The sequence below is a fragment of the Malus domestica genome, chromosome 09 (assembly GCF_042453785.1).
Source record: "Malus domestica chromosome 09, GDT2T_hap1".
NCBI classification, from domain to species: Eukaryota; Viridiplantae; Streptophyta; class Magnoliopsida; order Rosales; family Rosaceae; genus Malus; species Malus domestica.
Window position 1 is genome coordinate 12,979,534 of NC_091669.1, and position 24,737 is coordinate 13,004,270.

At 38.2% G+C, this 24,737-nt stretch overlaps 2 protein-coding genes and 1 pseudogene across 2 annotated transcripts; 1 reads left to right on the forward strand and 2 right to left on the reverse strand.

Annotated features, from left to right (window-relative positions):
- The first annotated feature begins 6,512 nt into the window (after nucleotides 1–6,512).
- Nucleotides 6,513–7,824, forward strand: LOC103429286 (mitogen-activated protein kinase kinase kinase 20-like; annotated as a pseudogene).
- A 177-nt stretch (nucleotides 7,825–8,001) lies between these two features.
- LOC103429283 (reticulon-like protein B22) lies at nucleotides 8,002–12,337 on the reverse strand. Its single transcript, XM_008367425.4, has 4 exons — nucleotides 12,027–12,337; nucleotides 11,048–11,189; nucleotides 10,342–10,411; nucleotides 8,002–8,337 (listed from the first exon to the last, which is right to left on the reverse strand). The coding sequence occupies exons 1-4, from the start codon at nucleotides 12,209–12,211 to the stop codon at nucleotides 8,210–8,212; spliced, it is 525 nt and encodes a 174-aa protein (XP_008365647.3). The 5' UTR covers nucleotides 12,212–12,337; the 3' UTR covers nucleotides 8,002–8,209.
- A 2,417-nt stretch (nucleotides 12,338–14,754) lies between these two features.
- Nucleotides 14,755–18,730, reverse strand: LOC103443352 (probable mitochondrial adenine nucleotide transporter BTL1). Its single transcript, XM_008382182.4, has 6 exons — nucleotides 18,470–18,730; nucleotides 18,085–18,240; nucleotides 17,577–17,671; nucleotides 16,534–16,867; nucleotides 16,021–16,258; nucleotides 14,755–15,352 (listed from the first exon to the last, which is right to left on the reverse strand). The coding sequence occupies exons 1-6, from the start codon at nucleotides 18,503–18,505 to the stop codon at nucleotides 15,102–15,104; spliced, it is 1,110 nt and encodes a 369-aa protein (XP_008380404.3). The 5' UTR covers nucleotides 18,506–18,730; the 3' UTR covers nucleotides 14,755–15,101.
- Between the last annotated feature and the right edge of the window lie 6,007 nt (nucleotides 18,731–24,737).

A 24,737-nucleotide genomic window follows, 5' to 3' on the forward strand; every position in this document is an offset into this window, starting at 1 on the left:
TTAATTTAACGATAATAAAACGAAATCTACAGTGTAGAGTCTGAAGCCTCAAAATCGTTTTACGTAAATTACAATGCAAAGTATGAAACTCCATACTTAGTGTTCATTAACCTCTTGTTAATTAGGGAATATCTAATTAGTATAGTCCTAGTAGAGTAAACTTATATTGAGTAAAGTTAGAAGTCCCACTCCGAGAGAGAGAGAGAGAGAGAGAGAAACACTCTTTACATAATAAACGGTCAAGATGGGCCTGGCGGTGTAAGATGTACGGGCGAAGATATTTCAAATTTACGAAAATGTTTTCTTTTAATTAGAGCGTAAGAACAGCGCGAAAGAAAATATGACCGTTGGAGCGATCATTCCCTCTACGCGTTTTCTTATATAAATCCAAAAGCCTGAATTCCAACTCCCACTAGGAAATCTAAACGAAACTATAATTCCCCAAATCCTCCGCACACATTAGCAATAGCAACCGACCTTAAATAAGAAAGAGCTAGGTAGTTCCTGGGATTGATAGGAATGATATGGCTGAATATTTTGTATATTTAGAACAGAGGGTAAGGAGCCCATATATACAAATACAAAATGAAAAAGACAAAAACTGATTCTAATCCTATAAAGTGTGATCCATAATTCATGGAATAGCCTTTCCTAGATTAGACAAATACAATATTATACATTAATTATAATATATTCTTAATACTCCCCCTCAAGTTGGAGAGTGAAGATTACGAACGCCCAACTTGTCTCGCAGCTTCACAAATTGATCCTTCCCTAAAGCCTTCGTAAAAATATCAGCTAACTGGAGGAATGTAGGCACATACATAGGACGAATTATACCAGCTTGTAATTTTTCTCGAACAATATGGCAATCTATCTCAATATGCTTGGTACGTTCGTGAAAAACAGGATTTGCTGCGATGTACAAAGTTGCCTGATTATCACAAAATAATGAAGCGGGAGTTTTCTGGAGAACTCGTAAATCTTGTAATATGTATCGCAGCCAAGTTATTTCTAGGCAAGTATTTGCCATAGCACGGTATTCTGCCTCAGCTGATGACCTGGACACATTATCTTGCTTCTTAGACTTCCAAGAAATAAGTGAATTGCCAAGAAAAATACAATATCCCGTAACTGATCTTCTCGTGGCACGACATCTTCCCCAATCAGAATCACAAAAAGCTTTCAAGTCTAGATTATTGTTGGCTGAAAATAGTAGACCTTGACCTGGAGTGCCTTTGATATATCTAAGGATTCGCATAGCTGCATCCCAATGCGGTTTTCGTGGCTCGTGCATAAATTGGCTCAAAGTACGAACGGGATAAACGATGTCCGGTCTAGTAACAGTGAGATATATCAATCTCCCAACTAACCTTCTGTATTTAGTTGGATCATTTAACAATGCTCCATCTGTGGGTGTAAGTGCTAAGTTTTGTTCCATTGGAAAAGGATCTGGTCGTACACCAAGTAACCCTGAGTCTTGAAGAATGTCGAGTGCATATTTTCGCTGTGACATAAAAATTCCCTTTTCCGAGCGTGCGAACTCAATACCCAGAAAATACTTTAGATCGCCAAGGTCTTTGATGCGGAAGCGTTTGAGAAGAAAGGCTTTGAGTTGTTCCATCTCTTGGATATTATTTCCTGTGATAAGTATGTCATCAACATAAATAAGAACAACAGTGATTGAAGTACCTCGAACCTTGGTGAACAAGGAATAATCCGCTTTTGATTGATGATATCCGGCGTTTTGAATAGCGTCTGAGAAGGTGGTGAACCAAGTTCGAGATGCCTGTTTGAGTCCGTAAAGGGACTTTTTGAGCCGACATACAAGATTCTCCCCCTGTCGGCGAAGACCTGGAGGGGGTTCCATGTAGACCTCTTCATGAAGAGTGCCATGAAGAAAGGCATTTTGAACATCTAACTGGTGAATGAACCAAGTACGAGCAGCAGCAACGGTAATGAGACAACGCAGAGTAGTAAGTTTGGCAGTGGGTGAAAAAGTTTCCTGGTAATCAACGCCCTCAACCTGTGTGTATCCTTTTGCAACAACACGAGCCTTGTAACGATCAAGAGAACCGTCAGACTTGTACTTCTTTTTGAAAACCCATTTGGAGCCGATAGGCTTATGACCAGCAGGAAGGGGAACCAAGTCCCAAGTTTGATTACGTTGTAACGCATCTAATTCGGTATGCATAGCTTGTTGCCAGTGTGGATCAAGGATAGCTTCAGCATATGTGGTGGGCTCAGATGGACCTGTAATGTTAGCTAAAAAAGAGCAATGGGCAGAAGAGAAACAAGAGTTGGAAAGAAAATGAGAAATGGGATAACGGGTACCTGTTGCAGGACGTAGTGCCAGAGAAGAATGATTGACTTGGTGAGACATGTGGTAGTCTTTAGTCCATGTCGGTGGCTGTTTAGGACGAGTGGAATGTCGGAGAGAAGGGAGAAGGGGTGGGGAAGAGATGGGAATATCAAGGTCGGGAGGGGAGGCATGAGAGGGGGCAGGAGAAGGGGGTACGTGTAGTAATGGAGGAGAGGTGGTCACAGGTTGGGGAGGGATGTCGGTGGAGGAGGGACCATGTGAGATATGGGGAGTGGGAGTGTCGGCAAGGGAGGAGTCATCGCCAGGTGTGGTTAAGGGAGGAGGTTGATCAAAGGTGGTAGGTGCATGAAGCGGTGGAGGGAAATGGGAAAGGGGATAAAAAGAGGTGGGGTCTTGAGGGATAGGATTAAGGGCAGTGGTATGAGAATCAGGAGGGGAAAGATTAGAAAATGGGAATGAAGTCTCATGAAATATTACATCACGGCTGATCAAAATTTTTTTAGTGTCCAAGTTGTAAAGTTTATACCCTTTGTGACCTGTGGGATAGCCAACGAAAACACACCGGTGTGCTCTAGGTTCAAATTTGTGGGTAGGGTGTACAACGGTAGCATAACTGAGACAACCAAACACGCGTAGATGCTCAAGGGATGGTGGACGTTTGTATAATAGTTCAAAGGGTGATTTGTGGGAAAGTAACGGAGAAGGTAAACGATTGATGAGGTAGACGGCAGTGAGTACGCAATCACCCCAAAATATGAGGGGGATGTTGGATTGAATGCGTAAAGCACGGGCCACTGTAAGAATATGGCGATGTTTGCGTTCAACAACCCCATTTTGTTGGGGTGTGTAAACGCAAGTGCGTTGAAGTTCGATCCCATTAGATTGAAAATAATCCTTCATAGATAAGAATTCAGACCCATTGTCTACTCTGATGGTTTTAACTGTGGCATGGAATTGAGTGTGAGCAAAGGTGAGAAAGGACTTTAAAAGATGTTGGGTCTCAGATTTGTGAGACATGAAAAACACCCAAGTGCATCGACTAAAATCGTCCACAATTGTAAGAAAGAAACGAGCCCCAGAGTGAGTGGGAATTTTGTAAGGACCCCATATGTCACAATGTAATAAAACAAATGGTGCATGAGTCGATATTGAACTTAAAGAAAACGGAAGTCGTGTTTGTTTGGCCAAAGGACAGACACTACAAGTATTGTCAATGGAAATAGCATGAGAAAGTAATAAAGACGAAGCTAATTTGAGACGAGAAGGGGATGGATGCCCAAGTCGTTGGTGCCATAAATAGGAAGGATGGGAAACTTGATGAGAGGCAGGTGTTCGGTGTATAGGTGACATGTAGTAAAGACCATCACGCATCTTACCCGAACCAATCATCTTCCCTGAAGCCAAGTCCTGCAAAACACAAAAGGTGGGAAACAAAATGGCACAACAATTGAGAGAGTTAGTGACTTTGCTAGCGGACATGAGATTGAGATTAAAAGACGGAACACACAAGACATCGGCTAAAGTGATATCAGAATTAAATGGTACTGTGCCAGTACAAGTGATTGGGATTGAAGAACCAGTGGGCAAATTAACAACGGGTATAGATGGAGGTTTGGTGGTAGTAAATAAGGTGGAATCAGAAACGATATGGTCTGTAGCTCCACTATCCAAGATCCATGGCTTAGTAAACACAGAATTAATGGAAGTAACAGAAAGAGAATTCGGACCTGCGGCATTTGCATAAGCGTTCCCATTACCAGAAGAAAGCAAGGAGAGAGCATGAGTCAACTGTTGAATTTGATCCGCAGAGAGTGCACTCAACGGATTGGTACTGGTGGATGCAGAAGGATATGTTGGTTGCGGCATGGATGGCCCTTGAAGACTTGACGTGGTTTCCGTTGCATGGGCGGCATGCAAAGGACGTGAAGAAGAATTGCCTCTTTGCTTGCGACCTTTTGTATTGCCATTTCCTCCAGTGGGATGAGGCACCCACGTGCCATTCTTGATTTTGCACCTGTCCTCTGTATGTCCTCTTTTGTCACAAAAATTGCAATGGTATTTTAGAGTGCGGCAATTATCGATGGTGTGTCCCTCTCGGTTGCAATGATCACAGCGTTGATCAGAACGGGTTTGTGCTGCGGCAGCAAGGGAAAAATTATCTGATGGCAATGGTTGGCGTTGTTCCGACGTCAACTGGCGTTGTTGCTCGTGATTGCTGACAAAGGAATAAGCTTGATGAATATTGGGCAATGGCGTCATCATGAGAATGCTGGTGCGAACGGTGTCATGAACATCGTTAAGGCCCATAAGAAATTGCATAAGTCGGTATTTTTCTCGTTGCTCATGATGCTTATCCATCAGGTTGCAGATGATGGGGTCTTCATATGCATCGAGTTGAGTCCAGAGATGCTTAAGTTCTGTAAAGTACGTTGAGACGGTGAGGGAGCCTTGTGATAGAGAAGCAATCTGTTTCTGGATTTGGTAAATGGTTGGTGTGTTTTGCTGGGAAAATTGATGCTTGAAATCCTCCCAAATCGTGTATGCAGATTCGGCATGGACAACTCCGGTCGAGAGATGAGACTCTACCGAATTCGAAATCCATGATAGGATCATGCTGTTGCAGCGTGCCCATAGGGCATAATCACCTGGTTTGTCATCTTCGGGAGGGGGTGTAATGGATCCATCAATGAATCCAATTTTATTTTTGGCTCGTAAGGCATGAAGCATAGACTTGCTCCAGGAGGAATAATTGGTGCCATTCAATTTTTCAGAAACAAGTACATGGCCAGGGTGATCTGAAGGATGAACATAGTATGGATGTGATAAATCCATACTAGGGTTGTTGGCGTTGGGTGTTGGATTGTCTGTCATGGTGTTTGTAATTTTGTTAGGGTTTGATGAAGTGGATCGCAGAGCCTGTGATGATACCAAAATAAGAAAGAGCTAGGTAGTTCCTGGGATTGATAGGAATGATATGGCTGAATATTTTGTATATTTAGAACAGAGGGTAAGGAGCCCATATATACAAATACAAAATGAAAAAGACAAAAACTGATTCTAATCCTATAAAGTGTGATCCATAATTCATGGAATAGCCTTTCCTAGATTAGACAAATACAATATTATACATTAATTATAGAGTAAACTGTCGGTTTACCCCCTGAACTTTCACCTCACTTTCGATTTCCCCCCTGAACTTTTCCATTGGAAAATTAAGGACTCAAACTAATTTTTTTAGCCAATTTGCCCCCTACCGTTAGTTTTTCATATATTCCATCCATATTTCCGTTAAGTGAGACCATGTGCACAACATGTGAGGGTAGTTAAGTCATTTCACTCTTAAAAATGATTAAAAAACTAAAAATAATAAAAAAAGCAAAACTTTCCCTCTATTTTTTCCTGCTAATTCCTATCCTCGATTTTATTTTTGCCTCTCATTCCTATGCATGAGAAATGACATATGGTGTTATTGTCTACCATTTTTATTTTGTCTAACAAATTAATAATTTGACAAATGCTAATGGTGCTATTGTCTCCAAAGCAGTGCATTAATATAAGAAACCCTAGTCTTTTTTATGGACATGTTTCTTATATTAATGCACTGCTTTGGAGACAATAACACCATAAGCATTTGTCAAATTATTAATTTGTTAGAGAAAATAAAAATGGTAGTACATGCTTCAAAAAAAAGATTAACTTAGCTACTTATGAAGACAATAACACCATATGTTATTTCTCATGCATAGGAATGAGAGGGAAAATTAAAATTGAGGATAGGAATTAGCGGGAAAAAATAGAGGGAAAATTATTATTATTATTTATTTTCAGTTTTTAATCATTTTTAAATTGAAATGACTTAACTATCCTCACATGTTATGCACATGGTCTCACTTAACGGAAATATGGATGGAATATATGAAAAACTAACGGTAGGGGCAAATTGGCTAAAAAAATTAGTTTGAGTCCTTAATTTTCCAATAGAAAAGTTCAGGGGGGAAATCGAAAGTGAGGTGAAAGTTCAGGGGTAAACCGACAGTTTACCCTTAATTATAATATATTCTTAATAACCTTCAATCCACGGAAACCCTAGAATATTTGATTTCAATCGCGATTCTTGCGTCTTCGTCTTCTGGGTCGATCACTGACACCGCCGACTTCACTCCTCCGTCGTCAACCAGTTCAGCCTCTCTGTTGCTTCTCTAATTTCTCTGATTATTTTCTTTGTCATTCGGTCGGTGCCTCTTTCGATCTTTTTTCCAAACCCAGAATCACAAAACAATCGAAAAGCTTTAAGTTTTTGAATTTACGAAAAGGGGGAAACAATCAATGGGTTCGGTGAAGAGGAATCGACCGGATGAACCAGAGAAGAGTTTTTTCCGTTCGGAATTCGAGTGGGTTCGAGGGCCGAAGCTCGGGAGTGGCGGATTTGGGTCGGTTTATTTGGCGACCGTGAAAAAACCGAAGTTGGGTTGCGAGGGTTTCCCGACGGTGATGGCGGTGAAAACCTTCTCTGAATGGAGTGAGCAGGCGACGGAAAGTTCGTATCTTTACCTATTTCGGGACTGCCTTTATGTTATCGGAAGCTATGGGAAAAATCTGACCATTGGGGACGATGGTTACGTGAAGTATAATGTATTTTTGGAGTATGCTGATGGAGGAACAATTGGGGATTTGATCAAGAAATCCGGCGGTTCAGGGTTGTGTGAATCGGATGTGAGGAATTATACCAAAGCGATTTTGAGTGGGCTTGAGTACATTCATGAAAGTGGTTATGTGCATTGTGATTTGAAGCCCGAAAACATATTGCTTGTCACCTCCAGTTCTGGTTTTGTGCCAAAAATTGGGGACTTTGGGCTGGCAAAAGACAGCTATGCAGAAGCTTACATGTCAAGGAACATCGATGTATTTGTCTCCGGAAGCTGTTTGTTGCAGAGTCCAGGAGCAGCCTTCCGATATTTGGGCATTAGGTTGCGTTGTGCTCAGGATGTTAATGGGGAGGCAGCCATGGGAAGGGAAACATGGCTCTAAATTGGATGAACCAGAGCCCCTTGTTGCTTCAAAAGTTCCCAATATTCCAGGCTGGTTATCCGATGATGCTAAAGATTTTCTAGGAAAGTGCCTAGTGAGGGACCCTTTCGAGAGATCGACAGCTGCTGAGCTCTTGAATCACCAGTTTGTGACAAAACTGGATGTGGTTGGAAAGGTTGAACCAGTGGAGGAGGTTGCTTCAGAGTCATCTTCAGAGCAATATGGAAGCTCTATACCCCTTGAAAGCTGGAATTCCGAAGAGGCAGAAGATTTTGGGCCAATTCTTCCTGTGGCACTCTTGAACCCTAGACCTGTTATTCCAAGCACGGTTTACCAAAGCCCGTCAACTTAGCGATGGAGGGCGCAGCTTAGCTCAAATTGTTTTGTTGTTCATGGATTGGTTTAATACTTCATTATTCCGCATCTGTAAATGTAAATTTTGACATGAATTATCTTCTTGGCGGTTGTATTGATTCCACTTTACATATAGAAAATAGAAATAACAGTTCTCAAGGTCATTCAACAGTTAAAGCTTTATGCCTTTTCTGAAAGTACAAAAATTCTCAAGCTCATCGGACTTCCCCAATCCTTGCCCTTTTTCAATTTTTCCGATTCGATGATTCAATACTGTGTTAAGTAAAAGCACAAGGTTGTAGCAAAAACCAGCATTTATTGAGCAATAGTGTCATTTAATCAACAATTTGTACAGTACACTGCATCTATTGGGAAAAAATAATGCGCCAACCAAAATGGTCAGACACGAAGTAGAATGTACAAATGAGCAACTCGAAATACAAGCGCACAAACAGGGAAATATACAGAGATTCATTGCACACAAAGTTAATCAGAAAACATAAACTACGTAGTATCACTCTCGGCAACATCTTCCTCAGTTAGATCAGTTGTTCTCCTCAGGAATCGAGACAAACATGCACTGATTGACTCACTGTTCTCCGCAACCATATAAAGGCAAAACAAGCATAGGCCTGTTTCAGGTGCAAACAGATTCTTGTTAGTTTTACATGTGTGATGTTCAAAACAAAGATACAGACCAGGCCAAGAAAAACATAAGGGCAAAAGACTGTTTACTACCCTCATGTTTCGTGGTTTTCAACATTTAGTACATCAAGTTTTTTTTGTTTCAGAGTTATACCTAAAATGTAAATTTTGGGACAGTCTCATACATCTGTTAGTCAAACTGTTATGTCTGTCATTAACTGATGACTTGGCATCTATGTGGACAATGATTGGGCGCCATGTGTCATTAAGGGTCCACGTGAAATTTTTTTTTGAGAAGGGGTTAAAAAAAAAAAAAAAAAAAGCGAAACCTGTCTTCTACCCACCCTCTCTCCCTCCATTCTCCCTCCCTCTCTCTACCTATCTCTCCTCTCTCTCTACCTCTTTCTATACCTCCCTCCATTCTCCAATCCAGCAAAGATTCAATCTTTTCCCAATTTCGAATACGGAGGAGAGAAAGCATTTTCCCTCTTTCTCTGCAATTTCTAGGGTTTATTGAAGAGATCCCGACCCCGACCCGATCTTCTCCGCTACACCACCCATTTCCCACTGCCGTGATGTTCCTCAACAGCGCCCCGGCTTCTCAGAGCCCGAGCTCGCCTACTTGGCCGGAATCAGAGCCCGAGCCCTCCTTGGACAAACCCTGCAAGAAGATCTTTCTGCCACTGATTTCTTCATCTCAGCTAGTCTAATTACGGTTCCTGTTGCTCGAATTCAATTTCTTTTTCAGTGCTTGAATTTGGTTGAATTAACTGTATACAACTGCCATTGGAGCTTCGTGTTTAGGGTTCTAAGTTCGTTTGCGGGTTTTGATTGTTCTTTCTTTGAGGAAATGCTTACACGATTTGAGACTAGTTGTTTTGGTCAATGGGGTTTTGGAATTTAGAAGCTTTTCGTAATGAGTCACTTGGTTTGGTTTGGTTGACTTCAAATCTCGAGCTGTTACTTGGAAATTTCGGAGCTTTCGCATTGGGGTTTTCAATTTTGTGCCTGTTTAGTTAATCAGTATGTTATCTTTAGTGTGCGTGTGTGTTTGTGGTTATTTTTCAGTTTTTAATTCATGAATTTTTTTTCACGAAATATGGTTTTTGAAGAAGAAATTATGCATTTTTAGTAGATTTTGGAATCGGCGTTTGAGCTTACTTAGATTTCGACGAGATGGTATTGTAAATTTTGAAGTCAAAGGCCATTTTGGATGGATTTTTCTGTTCCTTGATTCGGATATATCATGTTTGGATCATTTCGTAGAATGCATAAATCTGTTTTCTGGGTCTGAGAGTTGCTTTGTTTTTGGGATTTTACAAGGAATAAGAAGTGAGAAGGGAGGAAGGAAGGAGGAGAGAAGGGAGGTTGCTTTGTTTCAATATTTTTTTTTCTTTGAACCCCTTCTCAAAATTTACCCTAGAAATTGCAGAGAAAGAGGAGGGATGTCGGGGGAAAAGAGGAGAAGATGAAGAGGTGATGGTTTGGGGGAAAAATTGGGGGATGGGGTTGGTAACTCGGGTGGAGGGGATGGAGGGATGGAGGGATGTGGGGATGTCGGGTGGGGGTGGGGAATACGAAGGGGTTCTGGGTTTTGTTTTTTTTTTATATTTTATTTTTTTTTAAATTAATTTTTTTAATATTAATTTTTTTTTTAATTTTTAATTTCCACGTGGACCTCTTAATGACACGTGGCGTCCAGTCATTGTCCACATATGCACCACATCATCAGTTAACGGCAGACTTAACAGTTTGACTAACGGATGTATGATACTGTCCCAAAATTTACACTTTAGGTATGACTCTAAGACGAAAAAAACTTGATGTACTAAATGTTGAAAACCACGAAACATGAGTGTAGTAAACAGAGTTTAACCCAAAACATAATATACTAAATCATCAATACATGTCACCATAAGCCAAAAGACCAAACTACTTTAAATCATCTCAGCCACGGAGAGGTAGGTAACAGATTTAAGAAACCAACGTACCAACATATGCAACTGTAAGACCTGAAATCAACCGTCCCAAAGCCGATAGCATGTAGAGACAAATCACCACCTGGAGAAAGATTTACATTATATCTGGTTAGCTGTGTGCAACCATCCCAACAAAAAGGAAAAATATAAAATAAAATCAGCTTGATGGACTAGCAGAGACCAAAATTGTTCTTCCAGCAGACTGCTTTTATTACACATGATGATCTGTCAGTCAAAGGACTGCCACCACAAGCTGCCTTACTTAGGCTTAAAGTTCCACAAATAGATTGATATATTGAAAAATATAGTGAAGGCTGTATGTACTTGGTGAAAAACATAAACTTTGTTCTCATGTACTTCTACTAAAACTACATATTAGCTTCCACTTTGTTCTTGTTGAATACTTTGTCGTAAAACAAAGGTACATTATGAATTGTGCTCCAAGTGGTGTGTGATTCGTCATCAACATAAACATCGAAGTCTTCCCAATGAGAAACACACGTGCAGATAAACAACACGCATCTGTAGTTATATGCCAAAAGGGATCAAAATTACGACAATTTCCAAGTTCTAACAGGTGTTTAACTCCTCTCCCTTGACACTTAAAGCAAGCGGCAGTATATGTCTAAATAAAAGCTGTTGAAATTTATCATCCATACAGCTCTTCAACACCTCATATCAAAACAAAAAATCCTCTTTAGGCATCCAGTATTCTTACCTTGACAAACAACCTCTTGTCATGCCCTGTGGCTGCAACCCTCAATACAGACTCAGCTGCTCCTACGGTATTGGCTAACCATGCAACAATGCTATTAGCAGTGTCCTGCGAAATCTGCCACTCAAGTGGATCCACTGGTACCCTAATCAACAGCAAAATTAGATACTTTAATTACCATTCACCGCTACAATATTAACAAGTTTGTAAACTCATCACTTGACATAGAATCCTCTTATAAAATGGTACTATTGACACGTTTTGCATTTGAAACTGAGCAGTTCATTTCTAAGAAATCACAATTTTTCACTTCATCTATCATGGTACTAACTCTGGTAATTCCTCAATGCCCTATAACCTATGTAAATTTCCACATGCATCCACTCAATACAACCCGAGAGAGTAGAACTGTAGAAGATCAACAAAATCCAAACGAAACCCAAATTTCTAAAAGCATTTGTACTCAAACTGAATTAAGTAAAACAAAATCTGCATTTACATTCAACCATTACCAAATAAAACCTGGTCCCCAAATCAGCCAACAAACCAATAACAAGAAATTAGAATCCCTAATCGACCACTAATATAGTATCAAGTTTGTAAAATCATCATTTGACATCGAAACCCCTAATTAATTTCATCTATCATAGTAGTAACTTAATCTACTTACATTCTAATGCATTCATTCAATGCAACCCTATCAAAATCTAAACCAAACCCAAATTTCTCAAAAGCATTTGTAATCACACTAAATCAAATTAAAACAATTTTGCATTGAGTTTCAAACAAAATCAGATTAAACCCTAAATCACCAATTCAGCCAACAACCCAATAACAAGAGCATAGAATCCCTAATTCCTCAAAAAGTCAAAACCCAGAAAAACAAACCACAAAAAAAAAAAAAAAAAAGGCGACCACTTTCCTGTATTTTCTGAGGGAGGGAAAGGGGAAGGGGCAAAATGGGGAATTTGGGAGGACTTACGAGACGTTCATTTGGCGAAAGAGGAGGCCGAGAATGGCGAGAGAGCAGAGGAGGACGATGAGGACGTCGGAGAGGAGAGAGAGGAGGCTGGAGTTGCGGTGGGCGCAGTGGTAATACACCAAGCTTCCGCATATTAGCACTACCACCGGCTTCCCTACTTCCGATCGGAAATCCACGTTCTTCATCAGGTTGTGTTTTTTGACTGGGTTCAGCTATTTCGCAATTTCTTTTATTTTATTTTATAAAAAAATAAATTACAACAATTTTGACTGATTTTTTGTATTTGTTTCCACAAACTAATGAAAAAGCATTTGACCGAGCAAAAACAATTACTCCTACTCAATATTAGTATTTCTCTTCAATTCCAAGTAAGATGTTTTTTATTCGAATATCATTGATGGCGGGTTCCAAACTAATTTATTTCTTCATTATTTTAGTGTAATTATATTGTTGTAAGAACTTTTTACATGATCCCTTTCATTCATATTTTCTGTTCACAAAAATTTGATCACGAGTGTAAAGAATAAATTATTATCTTGGCTAATTGACCTAACCTCGTTTGCTCATTGTTTTTCTCCTTATTAACCCTTTTCTCTTTGTCTCTCTCTCTCCTGAATAAATTTATTATCCTAAATAAATTTACTATTTAGAAAAACTAATAAAAAGAGCTTGAAAATTTTGAGTTTTAATGATAAGGACAAAATAAAGGGTAAAGTGAATAGTACCATGATTGACTTTTTAGTGTAAAAATATAGTTTTTCGTTAAAATAAACAGTACGAGAGCTTTTCGTTAAAGTTCCCTAAATTTATTTGAAACGGCAGCAATTACATGTTTTTTTTTTTTTTGGAAACAAGATATGCAATATCTGGGCAAAGATGCCAAAAGGTTACAAGAAAGCCTACCAAATAGGCAAACAAACAACAGCAAATACTCCAGAAAGTAGTACAAGAAGGTACAAGGGAACCATGACGCCGCATCTAATGCTAAAGCGTCCATTCTCAAACTACCAAAAAACTATTAAGGAGGGTAAGGAAGACCATTATTGCATAAGACATGGACCAGGGAAGATAGGGGTCTATTGACCCAAATGTGATCACATACTTCCCTACAATTTCGCGACGCCCCGCGACCGCGTTGGCCAGTCTTGGGACCCAAGACCAGCGGCAAGCTTGAAAAGCCATTCCCAATCTATAGCACTTCCTGAGAATGGGAAAAGTATCCCAACTGCCCTTCTTTGCCAAATCCCTCAGGCAAGAAATTGCATCGAAGGAATTCGATTCAATACATATCGAGTTCCATCCGTTTCTAACCCCCATATTACACCCATGCATAATGGCCTAAGCTTCCGCTATAGTAGCACCAGTAGCCTTTACTTTATGCCTAGAAGCAGCCAAAAACCGACCATGCTCATCCCTGGCCACCACCCCCATGAAACCCCCCACCTTCACTTGCCTCCCAGCTAGCATCCACATGAATCTTGATAACTCCTTGATTCGGAGGAGACCGCTGCACTCTAGCATCCATACTCGGTTGATTGGGCAAAGATGGGGAACTCGGCCTAGTGATTGTTTCCTGATAAACTGAGACCAACCGGGAAATAGCAGCTACAACCCTGCTGCGGTAGATAACCTGATTGTTGAATTGAAATTCACATCTTGATTTCCAAATATGCTAGCATGTGAAAGCAATATAAGATAACCGATTAATCCTCACCTCTATTGACCCAATCGCCGAATCACCCATTTGCACCATCCTGTTTGCCCAGCTTGAAACATGTAGTTGATGAGGTCTCAAGTTCAGCATACCCCTAAACCAAACCACCTCCACCTACGGACAAAAAAGAAAGAGATGTTCAATGGATTCATCATGAGAGTTACAAAGAGGGCAAATGGGAGAAGGAGAAGATCTACGAAGATATAAATTCTTCATAGTAGCTAAAGCCGCATGAAGGGTCCTCCACATGAAAGTTCTTATTTTTGGTGGTACTTTCAACTTCCAGACAATCTTCCATAAGGTAGTAGGAATGGAGACCAACATGTTTGGTCGAAGGCTTCGTTCAATATTTCGAGTGAGACTCCAATAATAACCTGATTTGACAGAATAAGAGAATAAGACCCCCTCTTATCATAAGGCAAAACCAATATGTCCTTGAGCATCGGATCACCAGTATGCATATCCAATATTGCCTCAAACTCCGATTCCGCCAAGAAAGGTTTTAAAAAATCAATATCCCACTCCCCGCTCTCAAGACAAATTAGCAACTTCACTTTTAGATTTTTCAAAACTTGAACCGAGCCCAATGGGGATGGTCTACCCAATGGAATGGAGGGGAGCCATCTATCCACCCAATTACACTGATAAAGCACAACGACACATGAAAAGAAAACAAAGTAGGAAAACAAACAACACAGCAGCAGTCAAGAGACTGGCATCACCAACTATCCATTACAATCCCCCAATGTAAAATAAATTGTAATTGTCATCGTTAATTGTTAGCACGTGAGGCTGCTTTCGTGTCTGAGCAACACGTGCTAACAATTAACAGAGAGTTGATGAGACTTCAATTTTAAGTCAAAATCCTAACAAAATTCACCACGAAGGATTTAAATTCTAATTTTGTTACCACATGGATTATCTCCGACCTACCGTATCACCACAAACACTATTATTCTAATTAAGCCGGAAAATTAACAATGAGGTACAAAATCAGGGAGGAATTGGGCGAAATTTGAACCAACAAGGCAAAAATATATATTGATAAAAAGACACTATTTTGTCATGGTACAACACATTCATCAGTACATATTCCTTGTAAGGCACATAAATGAAGCTCAAGTGACAGTTTGATCAAAAAACAAGGGGAAACCAGCCCACCGGAAACCGAAAACAGAAGAAAAAGAAAGTAAAACTCTCAACGGATGCAAGATCAACCAAACAAGGCCTGTGTAAAACAACCTAGACGTAACTTCAACGAATTAGTTGACACCTCCGGCCTGGTAATTTACACCAGTATAGATCCCAATGTGAGTTTAAACTATGATCCTATGTGAAATCTTGCTTGAGCTTGTTACAGCTTATAAGGTATGTCTCTGAACAAGCAATATGTCCTTCCAAGCTTCGTAAAACATCCAGGTGATGCCGGAAGATGGCATGACCTTCAAGCAGCTTGCACCCCACCCTCTGTAAAGTCCCCGCAAACCTTCTTCCCGGATGACTTCTGAAAGTGCTGCTGCCATGTGTGGTGGGCACTTGCCTTGCAAAGCTCCAACCATCAGCCGTTTCCTGGCCACCTCCAACGGAAAGCTGATTGTGCTAGCCGTAAAACCTAGCCATGTTTTAGTAAGTATTACATAATCAAGTGGTCAGGATATGATCCTATAATCAGTGAAGAAAATTATCCATCCAATCATTCAGGCTCCAAAAACCTTAAAAGAGAAGAAAAAAATTCACTGTGCAAAAGAGACCCGAAGTTTCACAGTTCTGCATACAAGTTACAAAATTGACATGTGTATTACACAATCTCCGTCTACTTCCCTAATTATGCAGTTCATTCACATTTCGTGTCCGAGAGGTGGAAGATATGAGACTTTATCAGACTAAAGTTGGTGAAATACATCTTCATTGTCCAATAGTAGATATGTAGTCCAAGCAAATCAGGATAACTATTCTATTACATGAATTGTTGTATCACACTGACATTAAGAAAAGTTTTTCCACAGAATGCATGTTTACTAAACTGATGAATAAAAGGTTATCTGCCGTCGCTAGGCAACATACTAAAATAGAAAGCAAAAAGAAAATGCTTCAATAATCTTCATGACTTGAGACATATTATTCTTTGAAAAATGGACTATGACGTAGGAGTTAGGATCCAAAAATGTCCAAAAACTAATCAAACCTGAAACAAGATTTAAACCGGGAAAGAAAAAGACAGGTAAAGAGTGTGCACTATCTTTTCAATTTGGTTTACGTAACCAAGGCCAAGTTTCTTACCTGCAAGTGCTCCAACCAGTAGCATCTCAGGACGGTTGAGAGACTCTTTATTCTTTGCTCGGCAGTAGGATTTCTTCACTTTCTCATACATGAAATAGTAACATGTACTGTAAGGAAGCATCCCAATAAGTGTAGGTGAAAGACCAGAATAGCATGCAGCAATCCCACCCTCCTTATAAATCTTGCTGATTGCAATGCTTAAACTGGGATACGCCTCAGGAGACACAGTCAGCCGATCCTGTCGTAAGAAATTAGAAGAAAGAAACAATATATAGTTAAATACCAAGAAAGGGTCAAACATAAATAGTTCCTAACTGAAATCATCATACAGTGAAATCAAAAGGAGATATAATCCAAGAGGATATAAAAATGCAGAATATATTTCCACGTGAACACACAAGAAAACCACACATATAAATGAAACACGGAAGATTAGATAGATAACATAGTCATCAGACAAGATAGAAAGCAGAGCAGGCTAGACTAAATTTATATCCTCATGTGTACCCATACCTTCAGAACTTCAAGGGGATGACATACAAGTGTGCTAACAACTCCGGCAGCAGCACCGGCCACAGCGACAGGGGAAATCCAGGAGATAGAGAAGTTCAAGGTTACAGGACCAATTTGCACCTTTGGGGATTCACCCTGCTTCCACTTTTCTTGTGTTGATGTCATTGCTCGTTTAACACACTCAAATGTTCCAAACTCAATAGCTTGTGTGGGGATTATGCGAAGCATGTTGACCGCATTTCCAGCCCACAGTCCTTGCCATCCCTGCTTCTCAATGACCTCTAAGAAACTGCCAGAAATGTGTCTAGATCCGACACCAACTACCATTCTGGTCCTGCACATATCAAATCCAACAAACTATGATCATGTATCAACACTTACAAAATAATCCTCTACTTCCCTAGACTTTTTCCAAAACTGTAACATCTTGATAGAAGAAAATAAAAAAATTTGTCCAAATTTTTTTTTATTACAGTTAATACTTGGTAGCTCAGCCATTCTCACATAAACTTGATTTAACACTACAACATTGAAATTCATACATGGGGAGTGGAATTAAACATATCACGTTAGCATCGCTTCATAACAAAATCTTTTCCGTTTTTTGAACTAAAACAAGACTATTTCCATCCATCTCCATTACATCTCAGTAACTTGTTAGTGAAGATAGTATTTATACATTCAGAAGTATTTGTATATCCAATGCAATTAAGTAGGCTGACCAACAAATGATGGTGCAAAATCATTGCTGTGAATCAATTACCAATGTCATTTGGGCTGACATTGCTGATTATAATTAATCGACTAGAAATGGAAAACGCAGGATAAGTGCTCTATGTACGGAGTCTACATACACCAAATATAAACCCACATTGTTGTCTTCGGGACTTTCATTGTTAAATGAGCTAATTTCGAGTAGCTAAACACTTCTTCGCTTACCAATTTAGTCCTTCGTGTAATCATATATGCTTATATAAAGACAAAGCATCAAATACAATGACTGGTGATAACATTTTCAAGAGGGTGAAACAGCAACCACTAACCTTATGGTCTCAAGAGGAGCAAGAACAGCTTTGGTCATTGCCCCTGCTAAAGCCCCGCTTAGGAACTCTCTAACTTCCCTTGTCCTCGAGAAATCCTGAAGCACATCAAGGCACATTTTTTGTGATACCAAAGGCCAAATAGTATGTTATCTTTCTTTAGGCCCCTAAAATAAAAATACCCACAGAAAAGAATGCACCCAAATAAAACAATACAAATTCTATTTAACAGCCAATCCCAAAAGTTCAATTTTTTTTCCAATATTCGAGCTTTTCAGAAATAGGTGTTACTCATGTCGGAGACACAACAATTAAACATCAAAAAAGGTAAATGGGCCAAATTCCTCAAAAGGGTTCTGGTTTCTGAACAATAATTATCCATATAGCCCCATTTCCCTTGCTTTTATGCCATTTTCTCAGCAACCAAACAGACAAATAAGAATTAAAGCATATCAATTTCCCCTTAAGGTTATAATTAAGAGAAGTTAAAAAAAGAAGTTGGGGGGCTTACTCTGAGGGGTTGGGAGAGGTCAGGGAGCTGAAATCGGAGCTCGAATTTCGGGTGGGCAGCCTCCTTCTCGAGCTCAAGCTCTTTGGGAAGTATGGCCATACCGTACACATCCCCCAAAACCCCACCTCCACTGTACTTCTTCTCCTTCTTCAGAGACTGTGATTCAAATGCCAAGCTTTTCCTTATCAGTATCAATATAAATATATTCAAACAAATGCAGATATCTGTATTCAAAAAGGAAAAAAATTCCCAAAAGAATATGCGAAGTTTTTTTTTTTCCTTAGATTCTTATTGCATAACGCCTGTATGTATAGATTTGATATAACAGAGAGAGAGAGAGAGAGAGAGAGTGAGAGAGAGGGAGGTGGGTTTGGAATTGACATGCCTGAGAGAGGGAGATGGAGTGGGGTTTTGGGGACATTGATATTTTTGGATGGGTTTTTTGTTCTTTTGCTGCCTTTTGAGACTACTGAGTCTCTCTCGGCCGTTTGAACTTTCTCCGAAACGTTTTTGTTGCGTTTCTTCGGAGTTTCTTAGGGTTTGGTTTTTGGTCTTCTGATTGGTCGCATTGGCGACGCACTCCCATTTGCTCACTGCAACCGTACGCGCCTACAAACAATTGACAGAAGATAAGGATGAAAACCATGATTTTGGGAAAGGCGGATCCCTGAGATTTCTTTCCACCTAATCCAGTTAGTTGGTGATCTGGATCATTAAAATTTGATCAAACGGTTACAGTTATTATCATTTTTAAATGATCCCATATTTGTAGCTGTTGAATCAAATTTCAATGGTCCGAATCCCGAACTAGGTAGATTAGGCAGAAAGGGATCCGTCCATGATTTAGTGCCCAATATTGAATAGAACTGTTGTGTTATTCTAGGTAATGTGTTTGCTCTGTATTCAATTCGGATTTTGAAACAAAATTAATAAATTAATTTTTGTTAATGTATTATACATGGTATAATTTGGGTCAAAGGTGTATATTAGCACATTATCACCTCTATCAGATTATTATTATTTTTATTACCAGAAAGATCAACGGTTGAAAATTAGTTATTTATCTGTTGTTATAATTAATTATAAGTCAGCAATGACAATGAACTTAATGCTTGGGGTAGAGATGAGTTCGGTTTTACTTGGTTCAAGTTTTTTAACCATCAAAATTGAAACCAAACCAATAGTTTTCGATTTGATTTTTTTTTTTAAATTTCGATTTGGTTTTCAATCGGTTTGAGTTTTTCTTTTTCTTTTTCTGTTTTGGTTAGGTGTTTGGTCCCATTTTTTTCTATGGTTTTCGATTTTCCTAGCCCACCCCTAACTTGGGGCATGGACCTCGGCCTTAAAACTTGAACCTTAGTTCGGAATTGGTTAAGATTTTTAGGTTTAGGCCTCAAAACCCATAGTTCAAGTTCGAAATAGGAATCCAAAGGTTTGGGTCCGAAGCATTATGTTTAGACTTGTGATCTTGGTAGTAATCCGACTGTGTGAGCTATTTACACTAAATTGTTGTGTCATATTTGTTCTCGTTACACACAAGATATGAACATTGGTTTTCTTTCAATATACTAACAAAATTACAACGAAAAACTTGGAGGGCAACTGCCGTCAAAGGTATCAAACTACCAAAAACAAGTAATGTACGAGATGGGCATCAAAATATAAATAGGAAGCTTTGATGAAAACATCCACCTCAAAATTAGTTTTGAAAACATATTGGACAAATAACCGTTGGTTTATTTGGTACTAAATTAAACACCAATATATTCTTTGAAACTGAATAACCAATAACATAAAAACTTGAAAAACTCCATTTCAAAGTAAAAATTGAATGTCCAAGCCAATCGAAATGTCAAAAACTTTGCCATCTTCAACAAGGGTCAAAACATAGTGCTTCACACTCTTTAGCCCTCTACCGCTAGAGATGGCACATGTTTTTAGGAAAATATCTGAAAATTACTTTGCTCATGTAAATAGTCGTTCCTTTTGGCACACAAATCTTATTTCATGTGTGCAAAATTTATTCGTTTTGTGATTTTAACGAATATGATTTGTAATTAAGAGAGATTAACTTCTCAAACAATATACTCTATGGAAAGCAAAAGAGAACAAAAATCTACACTTTCGGGTGAGATTCAGATGTCCAAAATCTAGACTTCTCAAACAAACCCATGTTATTTTTTTCCTTCTTTTTGCTTTATGAGATACTTCCATGGATGATTTGGGACCATCTAAAAAGATACCAGTGGACAAAATTATGAGAGTTGAAAGCCAACGGAGCCTCCAAAGCAACAAACGTATTGCTATCATCAAAAAGTTTAATTCCCACTTGTTTGATGCGATTATTTGACTCTCTTTCCATGCCTACCATCGATTGCTTCTTTTGGTTTGACAGGGAAGCAATGTTGGTATTCTCCATCTCCATACTCGCATATTCTCTAAAACCCAAAAAGGGAAAACTAGCTAATCTTCTGTATTTCTACAAGGAGCGTTTAATTGATTGGATTAAGACTGGATTGAGTTATTAAATACTAATCTTAGTTTGAACAGAACACGAGGTTAATTAACAATTGGACAAGCAAGAATTATACATTCCTTATGTGGGCTTATTTTAGGTCATTTAAAATAAGATGTCTGATTAGAACTAACCCAACCTATGTCCATTCTTACAATTGGTCCAAGTCAAGCCCACCCCATGTATCGAGCATGCCCTTATTGAGTCGATTACTCCCACAGTAGTAAAAAGCATGCCAATTTCTTGTTTGCCCATGTTCTTCAAGTAAAATTGCAACTTCATTGGATTAAAGATCTCAAGATGAATGAGTAATTGGTGAAAGTTATACTGACACACATTGCCAAGAAGTAGAAGGATGTTGATGTTCATGGACTTATTTGACATTGATTCAGAGAGACATGCCAACAAGTCAACAATCCATTAATAAACGCATGAATATTGTCAGCTAATTTGTATTTTATCGTTTACACAACACACATGAGTGAGAGTTTTATCATAAATTTGTTGCCAATTTGTATCTAATAACTTGCTCAACACAAATGTGCGAGAATTTTATCCTAAAAGGGCTTAATCTAATTAAAAGTGAAACCACTGAATTCTAGTCATACATAGTTTATTTAATTTTCTGATGTGAAATTCTTGTGTTTTTCAATAGTTCTCAACGGATAATTAGGTTCATATCATTCTTTTTGTTACTCCATTGATTAAAATCTGATTTATTTTCAATTTTTGATCAAGGTCATTGGGTATTAATAACATCATTAATTATTTGAATAATAAAATATTTTTATTTTTAAATATATTCATTTAGTGTTAAAATATTTTTATTATTTGAATAATAAAATATATTCATTATTTTTAAATATTTTTATGGCTAAATTTTTTATCATATATTTTTATTTTTAGTTTGTAGCTATTTTTAATTTGCAAATATTTTTTAATTTGTACCAATTTTCTTTTCTTTTTTAATTTGTACCCATATATTAGCTTCTTTTTGTGCCCAATTTTTTCAAGTTTTATTTGTGTTTGTACTCATGTGTATACCGTCACGTGACATTGTATATTTAATCAATGATAGAAAAATTACATATGGTATATTTATGTTTTATGCCTAAACTTTGTATCATATATTTATATTTTTAGTTTGTACCCACTTTTAATTTGCAACATTTTTTTTTTAAATTTGTAGCATTTTCTTTTTAGTTTTATTTTGTACTCATGTATTAATTTCTTTTAGCACCTATATTTTTTTTAAATTCATTTGTACTCATAATTTTTTAATCTTTTATCTGTACCCTAATTTATTCATAATGTACCCATTCTTCTTTATTAATATACCACTTTGTTATATTTGAAATGTACCTATTTTTTTGTAAAATGTACCAATTTTTTTTAACACTATGGATACATTCGTTTGCCATTTATTATTTCTTATTTTTACATAGTTTTTATCCATTTATTAAATCAAAATGTTTGAATTTTTTTATTGTAACTTTTTCTAATAGTATTATAATGAGGGATTTTAAATGTATAGGATTATAAATCTCATAAAATATCAAACAATTAATGTCAAAACTATAAACATATTAATATTAATATTAATATAATGAGGTGTACAAAGTCAAGGGACTTTGATCAAACTTTGAATACTATTAAGGTTTTAATTAAAGAATGTTAAGGATTAGGGACCGCATCCAAAATATCTCGTTCTCAACGCTTTGATTTTCAATAATTCTTGTGTTTGTGCTTATAACCGAAGCACTTGCAACAAAAACAATCATAAACATAAGTGCTTATAATCAAGCATTCTTGGACGTACCATAAAGTCTAGTAGCTCATCAGCCCAAGGGTAGATGGCGCGCGGTAGAATGAGTCCGGACATCGAGCTTGCCCTTTCCGATTTTTCAATCAAATGAACAGACCTATAAGCGCCTCTTCGACATCCAAAATTCCAAGCCCTATTTATTCCTTCTAATTTTTCCCTCTTTCTGTCTCTCTCTACTGAGTTACTTCTTAAATTATAAGGATCTTAGTATTGTTCAACAGCGGGAGAAGAAAACTAATGAAGAAATTAGACTTAAAGAGTATGTAAATATAAATTGTGGAAGTCTATACTTAGAGAAGCTACAACAGTGGTAACTACGTTAAGTGGCTGCATGGTAGACCTTTACGGAGTGCGTTCTGAATCTATGTCTAGTCATAAGTTTGGCAATCCACCTGAACATACTTTTTTTGCTGTTGTTCATCTTCAAGCTCCAGTAATGGTTGAAGAAAGCTCAGTAAACCTTGGGGGAGAAAACACACAAAGTTCTTCCTCTTTTGTTCCAGATACTGAGATAAATATGAATTAGCGTTTATGCTTAGTTTTGTTAAATGAATTCAACTATCTCTTCTGGTCTAGAGCAGTGTCTCTTGCTCTCGGTGGAAGAGGAAAGCTATGGTTCACCAATGGAGGAGTTGAAGCACCTGAGTCTTCTACCCAAGCATACGAAGCATGGTTGTGCAAGGACTAACTGGTCATGTCTTTGTTACTCAACAACATGGAGAAGCATGTGGTTGAGATCTTTAGCTACTCTAAATCTTCACAAGATCTATGGAAGTATGTGAAGGACATGTATGGGAACCAGAATAATTATGCTCGTGTGTTCCAGTTGAAGAAAGATATTGCAGGTATTCAACAAGAAGGAATGACCTTTGTTCAACACCTTGGTGTCCTTAAAACCATGTGGAATGGGCTAAATGTATATCTTCCTCATACCACTGATCCAACTATTCTTCTCAAACATGCTGAGGAAGATAAGATATATCAGTTGTTAGGAAGCTTAAGCTCTGAGTATGAAGATCTCATAAGTCACATTTTAATGAGCATGGAGCTGCCATCTTTTCAGAATGTTTGTGCTATTGTGCAATGTGAAGAAGCAAGAAGAATGGTGATGAATCAAGAGTCAAGCTACAAACTGCCTGAGGCTCGAGGGTATGCTGCAAACTATAGGCAAATTGACAACAAGGTGTACAAGGGGAATCCACACTTAAAGTGCAAATATTGCAATACTATAGGATATGTGGAAGAAAGGTGCTGGGAACTACATCTAGAGTTGAAACCTAAGTTCAATAAGAATATTAGGTCAATCATTCCCAGAGCATCACAGATAACCTTCTACAAAGCACAACATGCTGCGAATCATGCCTCGAGCTCGCTCAACCATGGCTCAGTTGACTTCACTGCCAACCTCTTGTCTCTTATCAACGAGTTTGCAGTGTATCTTCAAAGCAAAAGACATGGAGAGGTTGTACCAACTCCTAAGGTGGACAGTGATAACCACACTACACTTCTTGGTCAGTTTGCTGGGTTCTTTGCTGACCATGACCATATTCATCATGATAAAGCTTCAGGCATCTTCAATGCTTTCTCCACTGCACTTCAAACTAGTGTTGAACTTGATTATTGGATAATTGACTTAGGTGCCACTGATCACATGACAAATAAAGTTTCAAACTTGCATGACTTTCATCATTTTTTAAAACTTTCTCAAGTGTCCATTGCAAATGGAAAAAAAATGTCTCGGTGATGGGTAGAGGAAAATTAAATTTGATGTAAAAAAACATCGAGTCTAGTGCTTTATATGTTCCATTGTTTCCCTTTAAATTACTCTCTATAGGGCAACTCACTTCTACCTTAAAATGCACTGCCACTTTCTCACCAACTAATGTGGCATTTCAGGATTGTATCACTAAGAAGATGATTGGTGAAGGTTTCTTTCTAAATGGCTTGTATTATTTTTGCAAGAAGTTCCATCTTCCTAAAGCTCTTCAAGCAAACTCAAGTAAACCCCAGGATCAACAACTTTGGCATCAAAGACTAGCTCATCCATCCGAAGTTATTTTGCAAAACTATTTCCCATGTTTTGTCACCCATCTTTTAAGTGCAATACCTGTCATTTTTCCAAATTTGCTAGGCTGCCTTTTGGTTCTTCAATGTCCAAGTCTAGTACACCATTTGAAATGGTACACAATGATGTATGAGGTCCTACTTTTGAATCAATAGAGGGTTACAAGTATTTTGTCATATTTGTGGATGATTACACTCAAATCACTTTCCTTTATCTCATGAAATCTAAAAGTGAAGTTCCAACTATTT

Excerpts from the sequence above, each read along its gene's own strand:
- LOC103429283 (XM_008367425.4), bottom strand. The coding sequence starts at position 12,211 with ATGAAGAACGTGGATTTCCGATCGGAAGTAGGGAAGCCGGTGGTAGTG. Across the intron at positions 11,190-12,026 it reads TTTCGCCAAATGAACGTCTC|GGTACCAGTGGATCCACTTG; the intron begins GTAAGTCCTCCC and ends GCTGTTGATTAG. Across the intron at positions 10,412-11,047 it reads ACAAGAGGTTGTTTGTCAAG|GTGGTGATTTGTCTCTACAT; the intron begins GTAAGAATACTG and ends ATCTTTCTCCAG.
- LOC103443352 (XM_008382182.4), bottom strand. The coding sequence starts at position 18,505 with ATGTCCCCAAAACCCCACTCCATCTCCCTCTCTCAG. Across the intron at positions 17,672-18,084 it reads ACCTCTCCCAACCCCTCAGA|GATTTCTCGAGGACAAGGGA; the intron begins GTAAGCCCCCCA and ends GATGTGCTTCAG. Across the intron at positions 16,259-16,533 it reads ATCCCCTTGAAGTTCTGAAG|GATCGGCTGACTGTGTCTCC; the intron begins GTATGGGTACAC and ends TTCTTACGACAG.